Raw genomic sequence first — 22,655 nt, forward strand, 5'->3', positions numbered from 1 at the left:
CCCAGGACGACGGGATGACAACGCATTCCCGGTGGCAAGATTAGACTGAGACCTCAACCCACCACTCGATTACCCTTTCCAAACAAAAAACCAAACATGGCTACAGTCATCATCACGGATGGCGGTTGGTTGGGTCTGGGCAGCGCCGCAACGAAAGGACCCTTTGAGGCAGAGGTATGCTGCCAGCCATTTCCATTTTGTGAGGCGGAAATCCGTGTCATCCATCTTTTCTTCGTCCTCGTGATTCACCTCCAGGCCGTGTTCAATCTCCTCTCTTTCGCTCTGTACGAGTGTTCTTACTATTCTGGATTTGGTTCTCATTCTTTCCTACACTTGTTTACACACTACTTACCATTTGCCAGAAGTGCTCACCAGACCGTTGTTCACTTTCCATCTTTCTTGACTCTTCCTAATCTAATCCCTAATACGAATATTTGGAGACAGTAACACAGAAGACGAAAGAAGGGGGAAGCCGACTGTGAATACCCGAGAACACACTCACGCCATGAGAGACCCGATATCTGGCCTGTGATCTCATCACCTTCAGTCCCTCAGTCAACCGTTAGATCTCGTCTTCAGAACACCAAACCCACACAACCATATCACAACATCCCAGTCTCTTCCCGGAGATGTCGAGCCTGCGACTCCGCATCCGCGAGGAGGTAGATGGGGGAGGGGGCGGAAGCGGCGGCGGCATGACCCTACCACTCGTCCTCGCCATCGCCATAGGAGGCGGCGTCCTCCTCTTCATATGCCTCGCCTTCTTCCTCATCGCCCTAGCAGGCCGCCGCCACCGAGCCCGCGCCCGAGCCCGATCGACGACGCCCAGAACAAGACTCGACCTCGACTCGGATGGCGGCTCCATCCGCACGCCCAGCCCGCGTCCGCGGCGCCTCACGAAGCCGAAGCCGGGCGAGCCGTACGCGGACATGGTCGAGGTCCAGGGGAAGAAGCAGCCTCCCCACCGCTCCCTCTCGTCCATCATCAGCGTGCCCAGGAGCAAGAGCTGGAGCGTCTTCAGCAGCACGCCTTCGGAAGGTGCTGGCGGGCAGCAGCGTGGAGGACACCTGAGAAGGAATAATAGCTGGATTGACGAGGATGCGATTCACGGGCCCAGAGTGCAGAGTGATGGTCGGCGGCTGAGTATCCGCGACAGCTTCATACTACGCACGCCGACGTTACCGGATCTGTTTGGGCACAAGGGCGAGGGGGATGGTCATTTCGACGACGACTGTGTAAACTACTCCATTGAACAGCCTCGGCCGGTCAGCATGCCGGCACAGCGTGGCCAGCCTTTGCAGATGCCGTTGCCGAGGACGGCATCGTACGAGCTGGCCGAGAAGCTGGCGGCTGCGGCGAGGGGGGGACCGCCTGTACTTCCAACCCCCCAGGGACCGGTACCTCGACCGGTGCCGTTGCAACGGCTGCGGCACAAGACGACGGAGTCGGATCTGGCCGAGATTTTGCGTTCCACGGAAGAGAGACTGCAGCTCGGGACACCAACAAATAGCCGGCCGGCCACACGACAGAGGGCTGCATCGGCATCAGCTGGGTCCAGCGTCAAGACCCCGCGAGGGTCGCCGACAAAGTCGCAATCTCCCATTAAGGCTCAGTCACCGATCAAGATCCCGTCACCAGTCAAGAACCAGTCGCCTGTCCGGTCACGATCTCCGGCAAAAACTCAAGTGCTGTCACACGTTGGCCAGGCGTTAGACCTTAACGCCCAGCGAGCTCGAACACCCAGCCCGTCGAAGCGAATGGTTATTCCAATGCTTGTTCAGACTCCAAACCACCACAATAGGAACACTTCACAGTCTTCGGCTGTCTCAGATGCGGATAGTCTGTTTGGCGAAACGACCCCGGAAGTTGAACACATCTTGCCAACAGGACTTTCGAGCCCCAGCAGACGATCCGAGCATGAGTCCCCGACCAAGCCCACCGACAACGGCGCATCGATAGAATCCCCTGGCAGCGATGCCTCATCGTCTCTGTCAACCTTGTATAGCGTTAACGAACCCGAGGATGACAGCAAGACCGGCGGTACTGGACACGCAGACAGCACCCCCCGCGGCAGGAAACCCAGGAGCCTTGTCATTGATACTCAAATATGTGATCCTTTCATCACACCAGGCCCGCCAGAAGTGCCTCCAAGGAGCCCCAAACGCCAGTCTTCCAGCTTGCCGCCTCTCCGACGCATGACGCCGCCCGAAGAGGAGATCCTGAACCGAACACCTACGAAGGTGACATCTGTTGCCAACTCTCCTATACCGAGACCGTTGGACGTCATCAAGCGCAGCAGCACGGCCGACCAACTCCAGACGCGGTACTCCATCATGATGCAACCATCCGACCTGGCAGCATCGCCTGAGACCATTCGCCCGAAGAGCGTCATGTCGATGAAGCCCGTCTTCCTCGTCTCAAGTAACAGCGTTGTGAGCATGAGAGCCAGCCCTGGCACGTCTCCTGAGGATAATGGCAGCAGGCCAGCGATGCCGAATAACAGGTTGACGTTCGGCCCAAAGGCACCTGTCTTCCCACCGCCCTTGGCCTTGAAAGCTGGCCTGGGATCGCCAAACCGAGAGGCCTTGAGAATGGGTAGCCCAGGCGGGAAAATATCGCCATCACGCGGCAGTCCTTCCCCTTCAGGTCGTGCTGGTCGTCAATCGACCGACTCCGCCGCATCTCCCGTTCCTGGCTCGCCAACTCGAAGACCACTGCCGAGCCCCGACCTGTCAAAGGGAGGATCTCCGACACCAAGGCGATATAAGCGTGGGATGGCTAGTCCAATTCGTGACCGTGCATTGTCCAGACAGCCGACGCCCAGAGAATCCCGCGTCGAGCGCGTTCTCTCGAGCTCAGATTGCCCTTCGATCGTGCTGAAGCCATCCAGCTCCCCCAAGCGGAACTCATACCATCGCGACTTCGCGGTAATGGGGCTTCAGTCAACCGTGGCTCAGCTTCGGCGAATGAATAGCCAAATGAGTACCTTCAGCGCCGGTTCATCTATTTCGGATCCGGATAGTCCGACACTACCAAACTTGAGAGGAGGCGGGTTCAGCCCCGACAGGAGCAACAGCCGCGTAAGCAAAATGGGTCGACAAAACTACTTGTCTTTAGGCACGAGCCCAGGCTCAGCGAAGCGGACCAAGTCCATCAAATCGGCTAGAAATTCAATCGCCGTGCTCAAGAGCCGACCAGGGGGAAACAAGCATCTTGATTCGCTACGCGCTGCAGTTGAAGAGAAGGAAAATGAGAGAAGAAACGGTTCTCTGATTCGAGGCCCCCGGCCGCTCAACCCGACACCCAGAAGTGCCGGACGAGGGTTGGCTAGAGACAGCGTGGTGACTGTGGAGAGTCCCACGAGGAGAAGAATCTCCAGCGTCGATACCGAAGACCAGAAACGTCTGGAGAGGCCGATCAAGCATCAAGATAGCGGTACCAGCTTGGGTGCATACGGGAAAGAGGACTACCTGTTAAGCTCCCCAGACAGCCTCACTGCAGGGGCTGAGAGACAGAGCCCAAACATGAGGGTTTGAGTCCCAGAGTCTGGGGAATTTTCTTTTGTCCCATAGTGATCCATATTGATTAAGGGGTGTTGCGTTCAGCGACGGTTAGCGAGCACTTTCTTCAGGGTTGAATATTTCTAAGCTGAGCACGGCGTCATTGTAATACCTAGGCAGTAGGCCATTAGCAAAATTCAGATACAAGCATCACTCAAATCAACGAATTATACCACAAAAGAAAACCATATTCCCTCCAAACTAAAACCTAATAGTTGATTGGGATTTTATGCGAAAAAGAATGGTATTCTTACGTCGGTTTTATGAGCCCGAGTCTTATCCATGGTATCAAGTCGTCCCTCGTCAACTCCCAAGCCTCATTCGCGGTATGCACTTATGACTCGTCGACCCGCGGGCGCTTATTGCCCGGGTCGTCATGGCCATTGACGCCGTTGTTGGCCTCATCGTGACCGCGAACCCGACCTGCTCCCTCTCCTAGCTGGCCGCTTTCCTGATCCTCATTGCCATTCTGACCGATCCAGTTGCCGTCGGCGTCGAAGTGCTCGTGGACGTTCTCGGCCGTAATCCAGCCTCCGCTCCCAGGGAAGGCAGGAGGCAGGCCTCCATCGGCGGCGCCGTACAAGACTCCTTCGTATCCCTCGACTGGCTCATGCTCGCCCTCGAAAATGATCCGGCCGTCCTCTTCCTCATCATCCTCGTCGACAGGGTCGGGGTGAAGATCTGAGCAGGCTGAGATAGCGTCGTAGAACTTCTGAATATCGGCCTGGGCGCCATCAGTGACCGCAGGGACGAGAGTCAGATCGATCGTATCGAAGTCGTCATCGCCGTCACCGCCGTCGGCAAGTTGCAGCTGCATCCAGATAGCCTGAAGAGGAGCATCTTCGGAGATGGATCCGACCGACTTCACGGCGTGAATAGAGATGGAGGGGTAGGGGATCTGAACGCCAGCTCCTTGGGTCGAAGAGAAGATGGTGAAGGTCCTATGACGCAAATTAATATAGGGTAACGCCCGTTTCGGTGGTAGCAAACATACTCTGAAGAAACAAACACGGAGACATGCTGCTCCACGAGCTCTTCAGTGGTCTCCTTCAAGGTCGTGCCATTGGGAGCAGAGGCAGCAGTCGAGACATCAGCCGGGAAGATGGCCAAGCTGCCCTTTTGCGACGCTGGGATCCATGCCTTCGCATCCTCGAGATGGAAATGAAGGACGGGCTTTCCTCCGAAGAAGGTCGCAGGAGTAGCCGACTGATACTCCTCAATTGGAGTAAAGTCTCCAAGAGAGGGAGGAGAGCGAATGGTTGTGGGCAGCATGTTGATGAAGTGTAAGAGATCCTTGAAAGGACTCTGCTTGGGCTGACCTGTGAGACCCTTCATGGTGGGGTGCTTGCCTTGGAGCTGGAGAAAGTGAAGCTCTTATCGCTATCACCACGTGATGATATTGATAAAGGAAGTGACATTCAGCAACCTGGAACTTTACCAAGAAGGAGTTGGGGGCTGAGGTAATCAGGGCGGTGGAACGGTCAGGTGATTGATCATTGGTCAGCAGGGTCAGGTCGATCCGCAAGCCCCACCTGAACGCTCGGTGGGGTCTGAGCTCTCCACCGACATTCTCCCAGAGTCCGATCGCACTCCGTTGCCTCGGACAGCTACGCACTCGCATCGCACCTCTTTCCATGGCGCAGAGCTGACGAATCCCCTCCAACCGGCGCAAACACTACAACCTGCAATCACGCTCTTGATCGGCATTTCTGAGTATCAGAAAACTCTAAAGAGGCCTATTGCTACCCTGAACGAGCTTGTATGACCCTCAAAACGGCTCATATAGTCCTGTTCCACCCTCATTTGCACACTGACACCTACGTACTCAAGGCCAGACTTGCTACCCACCATGTATAGCAACCGTACGTACCCTTCCGCTCCCTTTGTGTCTTTACGTAGCTCGAATTACTTATCATCGCGATAGGCTCCCATCCGCTCCTCGAGCAGGTCCCCTTGACCGTCTCTCCGTTCATTTCCCTCCCCACCGCGACAACACTCTCCTACAACTACAAGGCTATGCCCTCAGCCCTGCCCCCCTCAGCAATAGGCGTACCAGCCGCAGTCACCGACGATTCAGCAGCTGGAGACGCCGCCGCAAATAAACCCAAGTATGTGATCTCGCAGTCAGGACACGCAGCCCATCCGGATGATATCATCGCCTCGTGTCGCGCGCTACAAGCACACATTACAAAGATGCAGGAGGACGCCGAGCGCGACCTGCGGGACCTCGAGACCAGGATAAAAGAGCGAGAGCTGGCTGAGAAGAGAAGAGTTGCGCCCGGCTGGCTGGACAGTGAAGCCCGGATACTCGAGCCGGAAAAGGTCGGCGGGCCATCCGAGGAGGAGGATGGGCATCAGACATCAGCTGTAGCGGGGACCAGTGAGATGCCGTTGAACGATCAAGGTGCGGAGCTAGACCGAGTGTTTGGCGGGTTGAGCATGAAGTGAACCCTCTTCGGCTGATTGAGATCTTTTGTTTTATTCGCGGGCGTTGTGCATGAAAGCCGGGGCGGCCTCATCTATTGATATCTTTCACACGGCCAACTTGCCGTTGCCGCGACGGATTTGGTTGAATTGGCGAACCATCTGCATGGGGGGGATCAGACAATGCTTTGGCTACTGATGTTGCGACACGGAGTCGCTTGCGCGAGCCTGATCAAAAGCCAAGCCAAGCCAGCCAGCCAGCCTGGGTGGAGCGCGGCTCCCTGAATACTTGTACACACTGGGCAATCTATTACACCGACTATAAGGAAAAGTATGGAGAGGGTCCAGCTGTATACAGTTTAAGCTGCCTCCAGGAGATGGGAATATCGTGCAAGCGGCATCTCTTCGTACGCCGCACTCCTAAGGATACTCCTCAAGCTGGTTGGACTTGTAGGTAATGACCTTCTCTCAATTGACAAGAGCGGAAACGCTCCGTCACAAGTTGTCAATCTTTCCGTATTGAACCGAATACATACAGCCTCACATGCAAATCACTAGACCACATCATCAACCCGTCCAACCATCGTCGTTGTTCCTAAGGCTTCGTGCCTCGGCGCCCCCAGGGCAGAAGTAGGCGAACACCTGGAAGGCCGGATGCTAAGGAGACTCGATAATCGGGCCAAGTGTAGTAGTTTACGTGACAACATGATATCGGAGTTTCTCGCCAAGCTTGGAAAGCCAAACCGAGGTCCCTGAGGTCATAGTTCACCGTAGAGCCTTGCTCCATAGGAAATCTCTCAGCGCCAAATGGGGCTGTGCTTTTCTAGGGGCCGTTTGAATATCATATTCAAATGAGCTCTAGATCTAAGGCTGGGTTATACCTACTTAGCTGGCGATTGGGGGGGGGGGGGGATCTCTGGCACGTTTAGCAGCTTACTTAACTAAGAGCAGGTCTTTGTGAAGCCAACGTACTAACATGAATCAAATGTCCCAACCCGATGCCTGACAAGATACCGACCCGGCGCAACCGCTCTAAAGACCTACTAGCGTAGGAACACTATAGCCGATATGACTTCATGGATAGGATGCATCCGGAGATTACTTCGCCGAGTTATCTCAATAGCAAGAGGCGGACACGCTCGATACTGCATCACGCCTAAGTAATCCTACTGTGATGCTTTGGGCCATCAACTATCCAATGCACGTATGTATCGAGTTCCGGAAAGAAGACGTGATCAGCAGAACCATCCCAGCTACTTGTACGGTACCTGAGAGCGAGACTACGGCCTAAGAGTCGGGCTCTTAAGCCCCGTCTACCGTTTTCAATTTCTAATAGAACACAAGATAAGGTGAAAGGACGGAAGGTGGGCAGGGGTCGCAATCGCCCTTTGATTTGATTTCGCTCCGCTTGTGTAGTCAGTCGCTTCATGATTTGAGAGCCTAAAAGGACACCATTTGAACATGAGGCGTACTTTCTACACACCCCTCAACCCTACGCTCGGCAGGTACATGAGCTGCTATCGCGTCGCCAGACTTGCTTTTCCATTTACACCAGCCTGGCAGCCATGATAATGCACCGATAGGACTGAAATCAGGACCCTTGAAAGACTAGATGAACACTACACAGGCTCGTCTAGAACTAGGTGATCAGTAAAGGTTGGCGGACTAGCTCGCCGAGGTATACGTTCCAAGTTTAGGATACCTCTCAATTCTCTCAAGGGTAGATAGCGAATAGTCTGAGAACCTCGGGACCTGCTGCCACATATAGGCCCTACTTCCCGAGATCTTGCTGTTCCGCTTCGCGTGGGGGAGCCACGCTAAGACCTTGTCCCCTACCGGCAGTGGCCCCCGCGCCGCCGCTTTGCTCGGCCGGGAATGAGGAACGACCCGAGTCGTGTATGACAAGTTTCGTTACAAGTTCGGCATACCGATATTTGCGAAGGCCGGCACTTATAGTTCGCCCTTCGTCGTTTTGGCATCCAGCCGTGTGGTCTAACTTGCGGGAAACGGACATTTTCGGTGAACTTGACACTCGTTCTTTCTGCTTTCTTGGGAGGAATCACCGTGGCATTACTTCATCTTCTGCCCAATAACGATCTTCGAGCTATGCCATGTTCCTTTTCGGCAGTGCGGCACTTGGATTGCCATGGTGCCAAACGAGGCACTGATGATATATAGATGAACCCTCGGCCAAACCCTTCGAACAACCTTAGATGTTTATTATCATCCGCTTGATCTTGTCTGAGATACCACTCTATGATTGGAATCGGCATCAAATCTTCCCTTCAAGAAAATCACAATGGGCTTTAAAGTCATCATTGTCGGCGGCAGCGTCTCGGGCCTCTCTTTGGCTAACATGCTGGAGAGGCTCGACGTCGACTACACCCTCCTCGAAGCATACCCCAATATTGCGCCACAGGTTGGCGCGAGCATTGGTTTACTACCCAATGGATTTCGCATCCTTGACCAGCTTGATTGTTTTGAGCCAATCCTTGAGATGGTTGGGGAATACCACCTGAAGAATAGCCTCTGCGGCCCAGATGGCAAACCACTAGGCCCGCCTAGCATGGCGAATATCCAACACCTAGAAGCCCGGTAAGCTGAGGCCGGAAGAGGATGCCGAATGAAAACGTAGCAGAAGAATGACAATCGGTCTTTGAACTAGGCTTGGTTACCCTTCCATCTTCATCGACAGACAGATGCTTCTGCAGGTTCTCTTCGACAACCTGAAGAACAAAGATAAAGTCATACCAGAGAAACGGGTTGAAAAGGTAGAGCTCCTCAAGGAAGGGGTGCGTGTACACACCAAAGATGGCTCCGTTTTTGAAGGCGACATCGTGGTCGGGGCAGACGGCATCCATAGCACCGTCCGGGAGGAGATGTGGCGCATCGGCCATGAAGAACGACCAGGCTACTTTCCTCTTGATGAACACTCTCGTAAGTCGCCGATTGCTGAGGCCTGACCTGAAAACTGGCTGCAAGTCCCTTAAGAAGCGTAGCTACAGTAGCTCGTATGCTTATTGTGTCTAAACTGAAGCCCTAACGATGTTGTCTAGGAGTACCCGTCGCGACGAAATGCATCTTTGGCATCTCCAAACGCCCGAGCAACCTCCCCATCCATAATCAACAGATGGTCTTCAACGAAGGCAGAAGTTACCTTATCATTAGCGCACCTGGCAATCGGACCTACTGGTTCCTGTTTTCGGGCGTCGGAGACACCAAGTACGGAAAGGACATACCAAAGTATTCGAAGGAAGACACCGAGAAGCTGGCTCTGGAGCACTGGGAAGATCTAGTCTTTGAGAACGTCACATTTGGCGACGTCTACAAGAACAAGATCATGGCTACTTTGGTGCCACTGGAGGAGTACGTCTTTGAGAAGTGGCATTACCAACGAATCGTATGTATCGGCGATGCTAGTCACAAGGTTGGTTCAGATCCCCCGCTTATCGTTGAGACTCTTACACTGACATTGGATCCCTTCATAGATCGATCCCATCTCCGGCCAAGGAGGTAACGGCGCCCTGGAAGCCGCGGCGCTTCTCACAAATTCCCTGACCGACATGTTGGAAAAGAACCCCAAGTCTCAGCCGACAGAAATTGTCGAAGCCGCCTTGGCCCAAGTCCACATCAACCGCCACGAGCGAGCCAAGACCTTGGTAGCGAATGCGCATACGCTTCAGCAGGTCTTGACTGGAAGATCGCCGTACTCTAAGATCGTCACCAAGTACCTCGTTCCCCTGTTGGGTGATGAAGGCTTCCTCGGCACAGCGGTCCCCATTTGCAAAGCAAGCCACAGGGTTTACAGGCTTCCCTTGCCCCAGCGACGCCGTCTTGTGCCTTTTGACGATGAACTCCCTGCCCGACCCATAACAACTCAAGCAGCATCGAGAATGGCTCTGGTCTTGGCATCCGGGTTCTTCGCGGCGTTGCTCTACTATTCTGGCGGTTTCACCCACTTTTCCGAGTTGAAAAAAAGCGTCAGACTATGGATGGCTGGAGCATGGAATCTTGGCCTCGCTAAAGCAACTTCAAATCTGACAAAGACATCCTCGCTTGGTAGCCTTATTGAACAGATCCAATTCAAGGCAAGTCTCTTCTGTGCTATAGTCATCTGGCTTGCAGAGAGTCATCGATTTGGCAACAGGCTTTCGGTCCTTCTATGGTAGGTTTCCCACCGCCAATGTCCCGCCACACACCGATCTAATGTGAGGAACTGTAGGCCTTCGATTTCCGCTGCCGCTTTCACGGCCTTCGGACCCAAAGCCGTTATGCCACTCCTGGGTCTCGGCATAGTCACTCGAGGCACCAATACTCTGCCTGGTAGACACGTGCCAGTCAAATACGCCAAGGCAATACTGCCGTCGGCCATCGTTGGCTACGCCATCCCTACGATCCTCGCCAGCCAGCCAGTTCAAGACCCACAGATCCGACAGACCCTCGGTCTCGTTGCATCTGCCGCTCCAGTCTTCAGCGCGGCTCTACTTAACGGCGTTGCCTCGGCCATACAGCAGGTGAAGGATATAACTTCGTTCATGAAGGCCACCAAAGACGTAAAGGAAACAGACAAGGACGAGTTTGTTGAAATGTACGACAAGAAGGATGTAGTACCGCTCAAGATGGCATACACATTCGCGGCGGGCGCCTGCGCTACCGTTCATATCGCAAGCGCGGTGTATCCCATCCTGGCGACAACTTCATTCAGCAACTTGGCAGGTGGTCTTAACACGAGCATCGGCTTATTCGGACTCGCTTCTGCTGCTTTGTCCCTCTACTCGGCGTGGAACTTGCGATCAGAGGGTTTTGTTACAACTCAGCAGGCATTGCTTGGCTCTCTGGGGTCCATTGCTAGTGGCTTTGCCGTAGGCCCTGGAGCAGCGCTTGCAGGCTTCTACTACTGGCGTGAAAGCGTTTTAGATGCCTTGGGCAACTAGTCATTGGTACCCGGAATCCAGTTTCAAGCTGGACGACGTTGGGAGGTGTAGATAGTAGAACACAAGCTAGATTATTCCCCATATTTTAGCAACATAGTAGCAGAATCGCGTTGTAGCTTACATCATTTACTATCATCATACCATTTGATGGCTTACATGTATCAGAAGTCAAAGTTGTTTCCAGCGCCTGCCAATAGGAACTCCAGAGCCGACGGAAGCTGCAGCATATCCATAGTATCTGCATCAGTGAGGCCCATATCGTCTCCCACGAAGCCAGTGCCGTAAGCCTGCCCGTCTTGGGACATATTACCAACTACAGCTGCCGCGTACTGCTCCACCGGATCTCTAGCTAAACTATGCCCTGGTGCCGCATCTATATGCTGTGAGCCATAAGCTGGGCCAGAAACTAGAGGCCGCCCTGGAACACCATTTCCCACGGATGCTGACGATCCGACGATGGTGTGATCGTTATGTCTCAGAATGTCGGTCGGAAGAGAGATCCTGGAAGGATTCTGCTCTCCAAAATTAGCCACTCGATCGCTCGCGCCATCAAATCGGGTGGATTGCTGGTCAAGATCGCAACTCCTTGGTCGTTTCGGCTCGAATAGATTCAGCAGACTTTGCGCGTACAACCACTGGGATTTCATTGCATGCAATGTCTGTATCATGGATTCAGTATGGCGCTTTGACTTGGCTGCGACGATTGGATTGCTAGAGTGCATCTGGCTTGCTGTGTGAACCAGAGCTGTGAAGAGCATGTGAAGGCTTGGAAGCCACAAGCCGGCCAGCATCTCTCTCTTCCGCAAAGACTCAAAGATGGAGGCGATTGTAGTCGCTGCGTCAGAACATATGGTCAGATCGTTGCTTGCTTCTACTGAAGAGGGTCCCGATACTGTCCGAGGAGGCGGCCGATGAAGGAGGATGAGAAAGTTGTTGTATGTGATGTGGAACATTGACTGCCAAATGTCTGGAACCCCTGAGGATAGCTGGAGTCGTTCGGGCAGATTGGTGACCAACTCAGCGAGCGCAATATCAGCTTTCCTTGTCGCCTCAGCCTTTTCTCCTTCTTTGCAACGTAGAGCAACTCGCTTTTTCATAACCTTTGCGAAAATGATGCACAGTTGTGTATGCTGAACTATGAAAGACGCTTCGGCTTCCGGTGTATCTTCTAGATGACACTCTTCGATAAGTGGCACATCGGAATCGTCAAGGCTTCTACGGTAGAAGTAGAGAGTCAGTGTGGGGATATTCCAGATTGCGGGGTGATTGGCCGAGCAATCCACTTACATGGCTTGAGGTCTACCATGAGCCATAGAAACCAAAACGTCATATTGATACAAGGTCCACCATAGCCTCCGCCATAGGCGCTTATCCATAACGTTAAGACCTGATGGTGTAGCATCCCGATGCATGCCCATTCCGTACGCCGTTCGAGCAGCAATACCGATCCAATACCATGAATTTGAGATGACATCCTCGAGGTCGTCGCATTGCCAAGTCAGAAGGATAGCAGCTTGTAGGTACGTTTCACGATGTTGCTCGAAACGACAGTCAAACAAAGCTTTCGCCCGCTTGAAGAAGACCGCCTTTAACGCCTTGAGCTCATCACGCTCGCTGGACAAGACGTGCGCCCCGACGAGTAGGATAGCATTCAGCAAAAGTAAAGATAACGGCCGTTGCCTAGCAAAATCCTCGCTGGTCTCTGTATTGTTGTACTTCTTCATGAAGAACTCTTCATCGACAATGGGAATGCCACGGTTGATGTGCATAAAGTAAGCCTGAACAAGTTTATCAGCCAAGGCCTTGGTGGGTAGTTCCAACGCTTCGGGCGGCACTGAAGACATCCTCGGGGCAAGAGGGTGACTCCCGAAATGTAGGACATTCTGATCGGGCCGTTGAGACCGCTGCCGAACGAGGTAGTTCAAGTTCGAGAACTCGGTCCCGATGAAGTAAAGTCTACCGCTTGGTAGAATATCTTGATATCCTGTCTCTTCTCGGTCAAGAAAATCAGCCAAATTTCGCGTTGCGACCTCAGTAGCGTAATGGGTCTGAGCATTGAGCTCGTTTCCTGGAGCCGATGCTGGCCGCGAGTCGACGTTGACTGGTACCCACGGACTGGCGGCATTCGATGCTGTTGGCGTGGTTGTGGGTCTAGAGCTCGGTGCTATTGCTGTCTTTGGCTGAATAGAGACATTGGGGCTCCGAGATACCCTTGTCGAGGACCTAGTCTTCTTCTTCTCAAAGATCCGACAGTCGGAAATGTTGTTTGCTTCGCATTTGGAGCATGGCGTGCCCTTTTCGAGGATGTCGCAACGCACTTTCCGTTGATGACACGTCACGCAGGCCCTGCCATCTAATTATCAGAGACAAGATTGTCGGTCAGAATGCCTCTTGAGAATGAAAAGAGAGTTGGGGGACAGGGGGTGCCATACTGGTTCTCGCTTTCTTCGACGCCTGGCCAGACGCCGATCCTGTCGGAGAAGATGCGCCTCTACGCCCTGCGGCTGACATGACTCAGTATTGGCGGTAAGCCGCCTTCTGGAAACTTATTTTCCGAGCGGGATCTAGATTCAATCACAGCATCTCAGGTGTGATGGCGCGCCTTTGACTGCGCTGACGCAAAGCTTGACGGATGTGGAGGCAATGTGGACTGGACTGGATATAAGTCGGAAGTTGTGGTGGATTATTCAAATACCGAGCAACGTGGCCTCGGGAGTTATGTCAGCAGAATTTGCAATCCCGGAAATACAAACCAATCAAATCTCTTTTCTCTTTTCACATGCCCTCAATCTCTTGTAGTGCGGAAACTTGGGCAGCTTCTTGTCGGACACTTTAACCAATTACAACTATGGAAAATGGCTTGTTCTACTTCCGAACGACTTGCGAAACATTGAATGCAGTAGGAAAATGGAACCAAATACGTAAAACAATCTAGCAGGGTCTTCCAGAAGTTTTTTCTTTTGTACGTTCGGGTAGCAATGGGCAAATATGGAGTTGCTTGGACATATAAGAGGAGCTGGGCAGTTCAGTGACAGTCTGAGTGACCAGGACTGCACAGACAAGACCACAACCACTTGGACGAACCTCATTGAGCAGACTTCAGACGCAAAGTACCCTCGAGGACTATAATGGATGCACGTCCGTTCGAATACGCAAACGAAGAAGATGGAGACCGGAAACAAGAATCCACCATGGCACGGGATGTTGAGTTGAGCGGCGACACTTCCGATGGCTCATCTCTGAAGGACACAACGGAGGATTTGCTGAACGCTACGACGTTATCGCCTGTAAGTGGCTCTTGCGTGGAGAAGTTTGGTATAACGATGTTCTTACTTTCTATTCTAGCTGCGCAAACTGCACATTGTTGTAGCGGGCTTTACCTGCACTTTCAATGGCAACCTCGGGTCATCCATGCCTTCAGGCGCACTTGACGCCATTAGCGAGCAATTCGGAGTTACCGACCGCGTCCATCTGATTCTTCTCAACTCGCTATTTATGTGCGGGTACGTGCTTGGGCCTCTGCTATTTGGGCCCTTGAGCGAGTACATCGGCAGACGACCGGTGCTGATCGGGACATACTGCGGATACATCATCTTCATGCTGGCCTGTTCTGGAGCACCAACCTACCCGGTGCTGTTACTTTTCCGTCTTCTTTGTGGCATCAACGCGGCAGCGCCAACAACGGTCATCGGTGGACTCTACGCCGATATCCTCGATAATCCCGCGGTTCGAGGAAACGCCATGGCACTTTACATGACAGTCACAACTGTCGGCCCACTCATCGGGCCCATTGTTTCGGGCTTCTCTTCTCCGATGTCCTGGCGATGGCCCTTCTGGATCGCCGGCATCCTTGGAGTATGCGGATTGCCTCTCGTTCTTACTCTGCCGGAGACATACGCGCCTGTTCTCCACAACAACGCAGTTAAGAGGCAGCTGAAACGAAACAAGGGTGCGGTTGATGGCAAACAGCAACAGCAACTGCAGTTACAGCCTTTCAACGTACGAAAGATCTTCCTCCGGCCCATGAAGCTCCTCTTCACCGAGCCAATCCTCATGGCGACATCTGCGTATCTGACGATGGCATACTCTGTATTTTACCTGTTATTTCAGGCCTATCCAGTCATCTTCAAAGACTTCTACGGCATGTCTCCCGGGATGGCCGGACTTGCGTTCCTACCTGGTAAGACGACGCCCATAATGCTACAATAGACGATGAAATGAGCTAACATATCTGCGAAGTTGTTCTTGGGGTGTTCTTTGCCCTTGCCATCTTCTACGCATGGACACATTATCACGATAAGCAATTTAAAGCCGGGGTGGAGTGGGCCTTGAAGCCTATTAATCGCAGACTACCTCTTGCATGTATTGCCGCTCCTCAGTATGTTTACCCTCCACGATCTCATACCTTAAACAAATGACAAGGAGCCACAACTAACAATCGCTTACGTAGAATGGTCATCGCTCTGTTCTGGCTTGGCTGGACCGTGTGGCCATCCACCTCCCCTGTCTTGCCTATGTTTAGCGGTGTACTTTTTGGCTGTGGATTCAATCTGCTCTTCATGGGCATGATCAACTACCTCACAGACGTTTTCCGGCAATATTCCGCTTCAGCACATGCAGCAGCCAGCATGACGCGCTCAATCGGAGCTATCACCCTGCCTCTGGCGGCAGGCAAGATGTATGGCAACCTTGGAGTTCATTGGGCTCCATCAGTTCTGGGCTTTATTGCCTTAGCCATGGGAGTAATCCCATTCATCTTTATCAGATTCGGCGATAGCCTCGCTCGGAGTAGCAAGACAGCACGAGAGGCGTTTGCCATTGGAAACTGAGATGGATAATTAACGAGCACATGATTATAGAGTAGTAATGATTAGACATAGACGATAGACATAATAATACTTATTCCAAAGCCTGAAACCCCCTTTCGAAAACTTCCCTCAATAGACTCACCTCAGAGAGTACCCAGCTCCGCGATTCCATGTTGGGAGATGCGGTCCCCCACAACATGATGCGTTGCTCCACCTAAGGTATTGTACTGTGGATAAGCCATTTTCCCGAAGCCGTTATTCTCCGAAGAGACACCATGGAGTGAACCAGACCTTTCATTTACTCAAATTGTTCGAGCTTGTGCTGCGATGATGAAGCTGTGGCTCAATAATCCTATACATGTCGTGGTTGTAGACACAAACACTATTGGAAGGGCGTTTCAGAGCACAAATGGCCTACGCGAAACACAATATACATCAGGAGCAATCGCACCATCATGGCAATACCTTGAACTATGGTCAGAGTAACCGATACGAGACTCTGCAGTAACGCAGGTCTCTTCTCTCATAGGGTATCAGTAACCTTTAAGAGCGAACAACAGGAGAGACTCCTTAATGTCAAATATCACATGGGTCTGAGGAATCAGAAAATGAAATTGGATGAACCGCTGAACCAAAATCTTTCCATTCTGTTCATCGACGCTGCCGTGCGCCGCATCGGGAGCGGGTGCCGTAACGGTCTGCAGACCCACTGAAACCCGGACTTCGGACTTCTTGGCATTGCCGAGGTGCGAGCTCATACACGGAGGACAGTACGGAAATGGTAAGTAATTCGCCGGATGGGCCACTTAGACCATAGGCCTAAGACTAATTACTTGATGGCTTAATCGTGACTTACGTATAGCATCTTCGTAGTAGTCCGCTGGAAAAACTGAGAATTATCAAGGGTTTGGCGTAGGAGAGTGAGAGTTCACATTAGGCGGTTCTTGCCAGGGAGACGAAGAGATATGTATTGTGCAGCTGAAGAACCTTTGTTCGGCCAATTAAATGAGCTTCTACATGCAAGTTGGCCGAGAAAGAGCTTCCAGTAGGCTCCCAGCCGGACAGATACCCAGAAGAGGCATGCCCATGTAATGCAGGTGTTCAAATAAGAATGTGGCTCAAAGACGGAGCCAGGATATACGGAATGATGATTCATAGATATCAACTCTGCTCTAACGAGCTAGAATTAGCGACATGCGTATAGTCTGTCTCTACGCTGACAGGTATCCGTCGCCAATGCGGATATGGGACGAGAGTACTTGCATATTATCGGGAAAGACTAGGGGCATGTTCTGCAAACCCCCATTCTCCACCCGCTAGTGTCGGAAAGGGATGTGCTGCCACGAGGTCTCAGCTTGGCAGACCGTTCCGAACCGTTATTCTCGATCTGCGTGTCAACATGCTCCCTAGGCAGATCGTTCAGGTAGCGATGTGGCTGATATGTAGCAAGCCCCTTGTCGCCAGACAATACCCCTGTGACCATCTCGTCGATGTTAAAGCTCAGCCTTTCCGTCCAACACCAAGGTTTCTCATGTACGCCATCAGTACGCAATATTCCTCTCCTGACCTAAGCCTCCAATCCAAAATCGCTTTTAGGCGAGGGCCTCTTGACGAAACAATGAGTGAAGGAAGAGGTGAGACAAAAATACTCAACCGCTCAAGCTTCTAGATTTAGTACTAACACCACCGATAAAGCTACATACGGATATGTCGACCCAAATTTCGTCAACCCTGGTGGGAAATGGGACACGCCAGTCATAATCTACGGCTACACTCCATCCTTCATCCTTACAGTACTCGCCGATGTCCTCTTCTTCCTCCTTCTCATCGTCCACACATGGCAGATCATCCGCTACCGCAGCTGGTACTTCGTAACCTTCCCAATCGGCCTCCTATTCGAAATCGTCGGCTACGTAGCCCGCTCTCTCTCCGCCAAAGCGAACCCGTATAACCTCATCTACTTCATTCTCAACTACTTCTTCATCGTCACGGCACCAGTCTTCCTCGCAGCCGGCATCTACGCGATTCTATCCGCTCTCATCAACCGTCTTGGGCGACAGTTCACGCCTTTGCCGCCTAAAGTGGTTTTGTGGTTCTTCATCACCTCGGACGCCATCGCAACCATCACGCAGATCTCGGGCGCCGCTTTGATCGGAGTCAAGCAGTCGCGCCGCGAGGACCCTACGACGGCCAACAATATTTTGCTTGGAGGACTTGCGTACCAGGTCTTTTCAATCGGATGTTTCGTCATCACTACGTCCATATTCCTCTTCAGAGCTCGAACAGCGATCAAAGAACATAGGCTTACTACTTTCGTGGCTGTGTTTTCGGGGGCGACGTTGTTGATTTACCTGCGTACCTGCTTCCGTCTTGCCGAAACTGCGGAGGGTCTTGGGGGTTACCTCTACTCGAATGAGGTTTTCTTTGGCGTGCTTGAGTTTGCGCCCGTGGTGTTGGCAGTGGTATTGCTTTCCATCTGGCACCCCGGGAGATGTGTAGCAAAGAAGGTCTCCGGTGGCGTTGATGATGCAGAAAAGGCTAGAGTACGCAGTCGTGAGTCTATTCAGAAATAGGTTCTTTAGCAAGGTCAAAGAGATAGAACGGGTTTCACTGTTTCTCGCCCAAAAGATGAGGGTAGCCGTTATTGATAAAGCTATTTATGCTCTGAATACCTAGTCCGAATCATCTACCCACACCTCAACACGGTGGATATCTTGCTGCCCCAGTCGTTTGCGCATCTACAGTTGCCCATAGCTTCTTCTCAAGCTCGGTTCCCTCCTCCACTGCCGCTTGCCCAAAGATTCCAAAGCCAGGCATGGGCTTCGGCTTCGATTCTAGAAACTTTCGACGAGCATCGAGAACCCAGTCGATGAGCTTCCGCAAATCATAGCTTTGACGAAGCCGTCTCTCCATAGTTCTCCGCGCGCGCGAGAAAGATCTAGATGCGGGCGACTTGTCGGTAGTCGACTCCATTTCTCTGGCCAAGATAACGAATCCCATGGGAACGTCATCCATATCATTGGACTGCGGATGGCGTGCGACAATATTTTCCATCGTCTGAAAAGCAAGCAAGAGGAACTCTTCAAGCCAGACCTTGATTGCGTCACGCCCACCTTGCTCCATGATCTCGGCAAGGCCAAATAAGACGCGCCGATGCTTTCCAAAAGTGACACTGTCCAGCTCGTCGTCGAATGAAAAGCCAGGAAGACCCTGCAAAGCGGCTCGTAACGGGTGCTGAACCTTGTACGCTGTAGGTGATTCTCCGAAAAAGGATCCTTCAGAGGTGTCCTCGCCGACGAGAAGTCGATCCAATTCGGAGGAAAGTCTCGAGTCCGCAGTCTTACTTTTCCACCGCCTTGACTTCTGCTTCTCCACCTTCGCGGATGTCTTGACATGTCTGTAGTGTTGCGCTGGGCTTGGCTTTCGGCTGGGCAGTCCGCGCGCACCTCGCTTGATGTCTCGCGTGATATTTCGCTGTGTTGATCCGTCTCGAATCAAGTTGCCGGTCGAAGCACCTTCTATTACACTGACTGGGGCCATGTAAGTTGACTCCGGTGCAGCCAGTCCTACGCTAGGATGAGAAGCAACAGGAGGCACAGCAGAATGAACCGGATTTTGGGTATTGCCCATGTCCATTTCGAAGTCTCTCGAATGACCAGTCGAGGCATTCATCTTGAATAATGTCTTAGTGTGGACACTGAATGGCTGACGGTATGAGTCGGTGGGGGTCAATGGTAGATGGGCTTGACTCATGGGCTAGTTTTCGTTTGTCGCATGCAAATTTTCCAGGGTCGTTTAACTCTGCCTGCAAATATGCGGCGAGTTCGACGCAATGACTAGCCGATCTTGGAAGTGAGAGATAGAAAGGAAGGAGGTTTCTCCCAAACCTTGGAGTGCGGTTTGGCGATAGTGCTAGTAAAAAGAAACGACGTTGAAGATGGGCGGGAAAGATGTCACATCGGGGAAAGTCAGAATTAAGCTCGCGGGTAGGGCTGTGGAATTTTGTGGGTCTTCGGGCTTGAAGACTCCACGGAAGAAGGGCGAGCCAGAGAGCCGGAGCTTAAGGAAGTGTTGGAAGAATGAGCAAGAAATGAGCAAAGGCATTCAAATAATGAGAAATTGGGTAGATGTTTGTGCTTTCTCATTTCATTACTCGTTATTTCTACCTATTTGACCATAGAATGGACCTGTCATGAGTCAATGGTGGTGGTGCTGGAAGAAAAGCAGACCCATATCGTGCTTAACCCAGTTCAAAAGAAAATGAAGTTTTGTTCAAAGAAGCTAGACCTGTTGCCTATTGAGAAATGTTTGTTGTGTCTGAGGAACCACAATCAAGTCGGCGTCACTGTCCAGGTAATACCAGCGATCGGCCTTTTCTGGCCTTGGAGCAGCAGGACCGATTCTGCTCTCTGCTGGGATGTTGAATTCGGCGGTTGTTGTCGCTTTATTTATAAAGCTGTTTGCGACGTCTGGCCGAGAGGTCTGGTTGTAATTGATTTCATTGGAGTCGACCTCTCCTCTAATCAATTCCGCCCAAGTCTTGTGGCTTTCCTCGACCACGCTTTGCATGTAGGTGACATTCTGGTACCAGTCCCCGATGATGTTGATGACTGGATCCCCCCGAGCTACTTTATAGTGCTGCGAAGTATTAGTTAGCACGACCTTTCACGGAATATGATAGGGAAAACCACAGTCCACCAGTTTCGGAATATCTTGATGGTCCCAGGGCGATACTTTTCAACATCTTCGAACGCTTTGTACAAGTCAGCTCACACAACTCTGTCTTCATAACTGGCTAATGGTCTTACTATTGATGATGGACGCCATGGGATCTTTGATGTCGATGCCGAGAATCTTCCAATCGGTTTCGTTGCCCTTTGCCAGACCCCCATTAGCACATCTCACATGACGGAACGACAATCCAAGTATCGTAGACTCACATCAGCTAAGGCAAGACCACCGAGAATCTTGACTTGTTTCACCTGACCAACGTAGCCGCGGCTGGATAAAGAGTTAGTCACTCAATGTTTGGTAGACGCAAGGCCTGATGAAGCCGTAGTCTGCCTATGACTTACTCTTGACCGATGTCGAAGAGATCTACGGGGTCGTTGTCCCCCAACAGGCTGGTAAAAGAGTGATTGTAATTCGGACTTTCCCAGGTTTGAGGGATAGACCCGTAGATGAAAGGGTAGGATTTGTGTGGCCACACATTCTCCACATATCTAGGAGCGCCATTAAGAGAGTCATGAACGATAGGATCTGGAACATAATGGCCATTAGCATAATGTGGTGTTTTCCTGTGAAAGATACCTACTCACTTAGAGGCTCGCTCCTCTTGAGTTCAATTTTGCCGTCTTGCCATCTGGGTACTTCAACCACAAGATTCACCACTTGCTTGTTGCTCTCATCCGGCCAGACTGGCACATCATGCCAAAAGGAAATGGGGTCACCGTCCTTTTCGAGCCAAACCCTCCAGTCCTAAAGTCGAGTGTTCAGCATGTAGGATAAGCTAAATTCGGTTGATGGGGCTGATCACCTCTGTGTTGCGGGCACCAACTTCCCTCAAGCTAAGGGCGTTGTAGTTAAAGCTGTAGGAGCTAGTCCAAGCAGCACTGCTCGAGACCGAAAGCGCCGCAAGGGCGAAGAAACATCTGCTCGACATGATTGCTCTCTTTGAATCAAGTCTCTATCGTGAGGTGGGATCATAAATCGTGTGCTCATGAGATAAGGTAGCGCCAAAGAAACACGCCACGGACTTGGAGTATTTTGTATGTCTACTGTGGCAAACCCACACTGCTTCAGTCTATCAAGGTAAGCTGTCCCCTACAGGGAAAAGGGGCTGAGAAACACGTCTATGTTTCTGTGGCGGGGACTGCCAGCAGGGAGGAAGGCTTGGCATAGGGACAGGCGTGAGAAGCTCTGACGTGAGGATTGGACGGGCTTGACGGGAAAAGATCAGATTGGAGATTTTGCATTGCAATCCAGGGATCCGCGCTGTCACTGTTGATGAGTTGGTGCGGAGATGGTTGGTTAGAGCCAAGGATACAGGGTTCATGAGACAGGCCAATGACGTAGAAAATGCAACGCACGTGGGAACGCTGTTGTTGTTCCAGCAGCAGAAAGGGGGATTTTCGTCATCGCGAATGAAAAATCCCATATGCTCAATTTGGCGGCCTTGTAACTGCAATGCATGGAGAGTCCTGCGAAAAATCGCCTATTCTTGCCCTCATCTGTGCTGTGCCGGCATTGATTGCCACACTGACGAGGATAGGAAGGTTACGGATGTACCGGTGGGTCTGCAGTAGGATTGTCTTGATCCCAATGTCCTCGGCCCCTAATCGGCCATGATGAGTTCCTTAGTATGCGTCTCTGATAGAGTTGTCGCCGTTCACTTAACCGTCAGATTGTCACTGACGAAGATTCTTCCAAGAAAATTCTTGATTGTGCACGTAACTCGAAGCCTGAGGCTAGCAGTTGACCACGTCTCCCGCAGGTGTCAACGCGATGGACAGAAAAAACCGCCAATATCACTGGAGAAAGTCGTGACTGATTGAATCACCAAGCAATCTTAGAGTCGAACATCTCAGTAGTGCCACTAGTAAATTTCTGGGCTATCGCTTGAGGCATGCGGCCATCAGGAGGCTACCGGGTATCAGAGAGCTGGACCTTCTTTTGAATATCTGACAGCAGGCTATCACTCACTCTGTGGTACAGATTTTGGATAGCACAGCAGGTCGTCTCAATGCCTTCCGCATGAATGTTTCACACAGAGACCGAGATTGAACACGTTGACAAGGGGTCCAGAGAAGCCTTCAGCATCGGTATCTGCCAAGAAGTCGAATGTGGTATGAAGGAGACTATGTTCATAATTATTTTGAGTTCTCTGGTCGGATCGACTTTCCAATTCAATCCAACCCACAGAACTCAAT

At 51.9% G+C, this 22,655-nt stretch overlaps 9 protein-coding genes across 9 annotated transcripts; 5 read left to right on the top strand and 4 right to left on the bottom strand.

Annotated features, from left to right (window-relative positions):
• Nucleotides 1-629: 629 nt before the first annotated feature.
• On the top strand, nt 630-3,536 carry CABS01_06490 (uncharacterized protein; the record flags this gene model as incomplete). Its single annotated transcript, XM_060539856.1, has 1 exon — nt 630-3,536. The coding sequence occupies one exon, from the start codon at nt 630-632 to the stop codon at nt 3,534-3,536; it is 2,907 nt and encodes a 968-aa protein (XP_060404393.1).
• A 358-nt stretch (nt 3,537-3,894) lies between these two features.
• Nucleotides 3,895-4,895, bottom strand: CABS01_06491 (uncharacterized protein; the record flags this gene model as incomplete). The annotated part of the gene is made up of 2 exons (XM_060539857.1): nt 3,895-4,501; nt 4,555-4,895. 2 exons carry the CDS (start codon nt 4,893-4,895, stop codon nt 3,895-3,897), a joined length of 948 nt encoding a protein of 315 aa, XP_060404394.1.
• Nucleotides 4,896-5,409: 514 nt separating this feature from the next.
• On the top strand, nt 5,410-6,008 carry CABS01_06492 (uncharacterized protein; the record flags this gene model as incomplete). The annotated part of the gene is made up of 2 exons (XM_060539858.1): nt 5,410-5,422; nt 5,485-6,008. The coding sequence occupies 2 exons, from the start codon at nt 5,410-5,412 to the stop codon at nt 6,006-6,008; spliced, it is 537 nt and encodes a 178-aa protein (XP_060404395.1).
• A 2,275-nt stretch (nt 6,009-8,283) lies between these two features.
• CABS01_06493 (FAD binding domain-containing protein) lies at nt 8,284-10,918 on the top strand (the record flags this gene model as incomplete). The annotated part of the gene is made up of 5 exons (XM_060539859.1): nt 8,284-8,579; nt 8,650-8,921; nt 9,041-9,411; nt 9,473-10,149; nt 10,207-10,918. The coding sequence occupies 5 exons, from the start codon at nt 8,284-8,286 to the stop codon at nt 10,916-10,918; spliced, it is 2,328 nt and encodes a 775-aa protein (XP_060404396.1).
• A 161-nt stretch (nt 10,919-11,079) lies between these two features.
• Nucleotides 11,080-13,429, bottom strand: CABS01_06494 (fungal specific transcription factor domain-containing protein; the record flags this gene model as incomplete). Its single annotated transcript, XM_060539860.1, has 3 exons — nt 11,080-12,133; nt 12,206-13,271; nt 13,351-13,429. The coding sequence occupies 3 exons, from the start codon at nt 13,427-13,429 to the stop codon at nt 11,080-11,082; spliced, it is 2,199 nt and encodes a 732-aa protein (XP_060404397.1).
• Nucleotides 13,430-14,046: 617 nt separating this feature from the next.
• Nucleotides 14,047-15,747, top strand: CABS01_06495 (major facilitator superfamily transporter; the record flags this gene model as incomplete). The annotated part of the gene is made up of 4 exons (XM_060539861.1): nt 14,047-14,205; nt 14,264-15,098; nt 15,158-15,296; nt 15,369-15,747. 4 exons carry the CDS (start codon nt 14,047-14,049, stop codon nt 15,745-15,747), a joined length of 1,512 nt encoding a protein of 503 aa, XP_060404398.1.
• Nucleotides 15,748-17,344: 1,597 nt separating this feature from the next.
• On the top strand, nt 17,345-18,299 carry CABS01_06496 (RTA1 like protein; the record flags this gene model as incomplete). The annotated part of the gene is made up of 2 exons (XM_060539862.1): nt 17,345-17,360; nt 17,422-18,299. 2 exons carry the CDS (start codon nt 17,345-17,347, stop codon nt 18,297-18,299), a joined length of 894 nt encoding a protein of 297 aa, XP_060404399.1.
• Nucleotides 18,300-18,423: 124 nt separating this feature from the next.
• On the bottom strand, nt 18,424-19,398 carry CABS01_06497 (uncharacterized protein; the record flags this gene model as incomplete). Its single annotated transcript, XM_060539863.1, has 1 exon — nt 18,424-19,398. One exon carries the CDS (start codon nt 19,396-19,398, stop codon nt 18,424-18,426), a length of 975 nt encoding a protein of 324 aa, XP_060404400.1.
• Nucleotides 19,399-20,007: 609 nt separating this feature from the next.
• CABS01_06498 (inorganic pyrophosphatase) lies at nt 20,008-21,388 on the bottom strand (the record flags this gene model as incomplete). The annotated part of the gene is made up of 7 exons (XM_060539864.1): nt 20,008-20,364; nt 20,415-20,479; nt 20,535-20,601; nt 20,667-20,727; nt 20,802-20,985; nt 21,045-21,204; nt 21,263-21,388. The coding sequence occupies 7 exons, from the start codon at nt 21,386-21,388 to the stop codon at nt 20,008-20,010; spliced, it is 1,020 nt and encodes a 339-aa protein (XP_060404401.1).
• Nucleotides 21,389-22,655: the final 1,267 nt, after the last annotated feature.

The sequence above is a fragment of the Colletotrichum abscissum genome, assembly GCF_030869225.1.
Source record: "Colletotrichum abscissum strain IMI 504890 chromosome Unknown Scaffold_13.1, whole genome shotgun sequence".
NCBI lineage: Eukaryota > Fungi > Ascomycota > Sordariomycetes > Glomerellales > Glomerellaceae > Colletotrichum > Colletotrichum abscissum.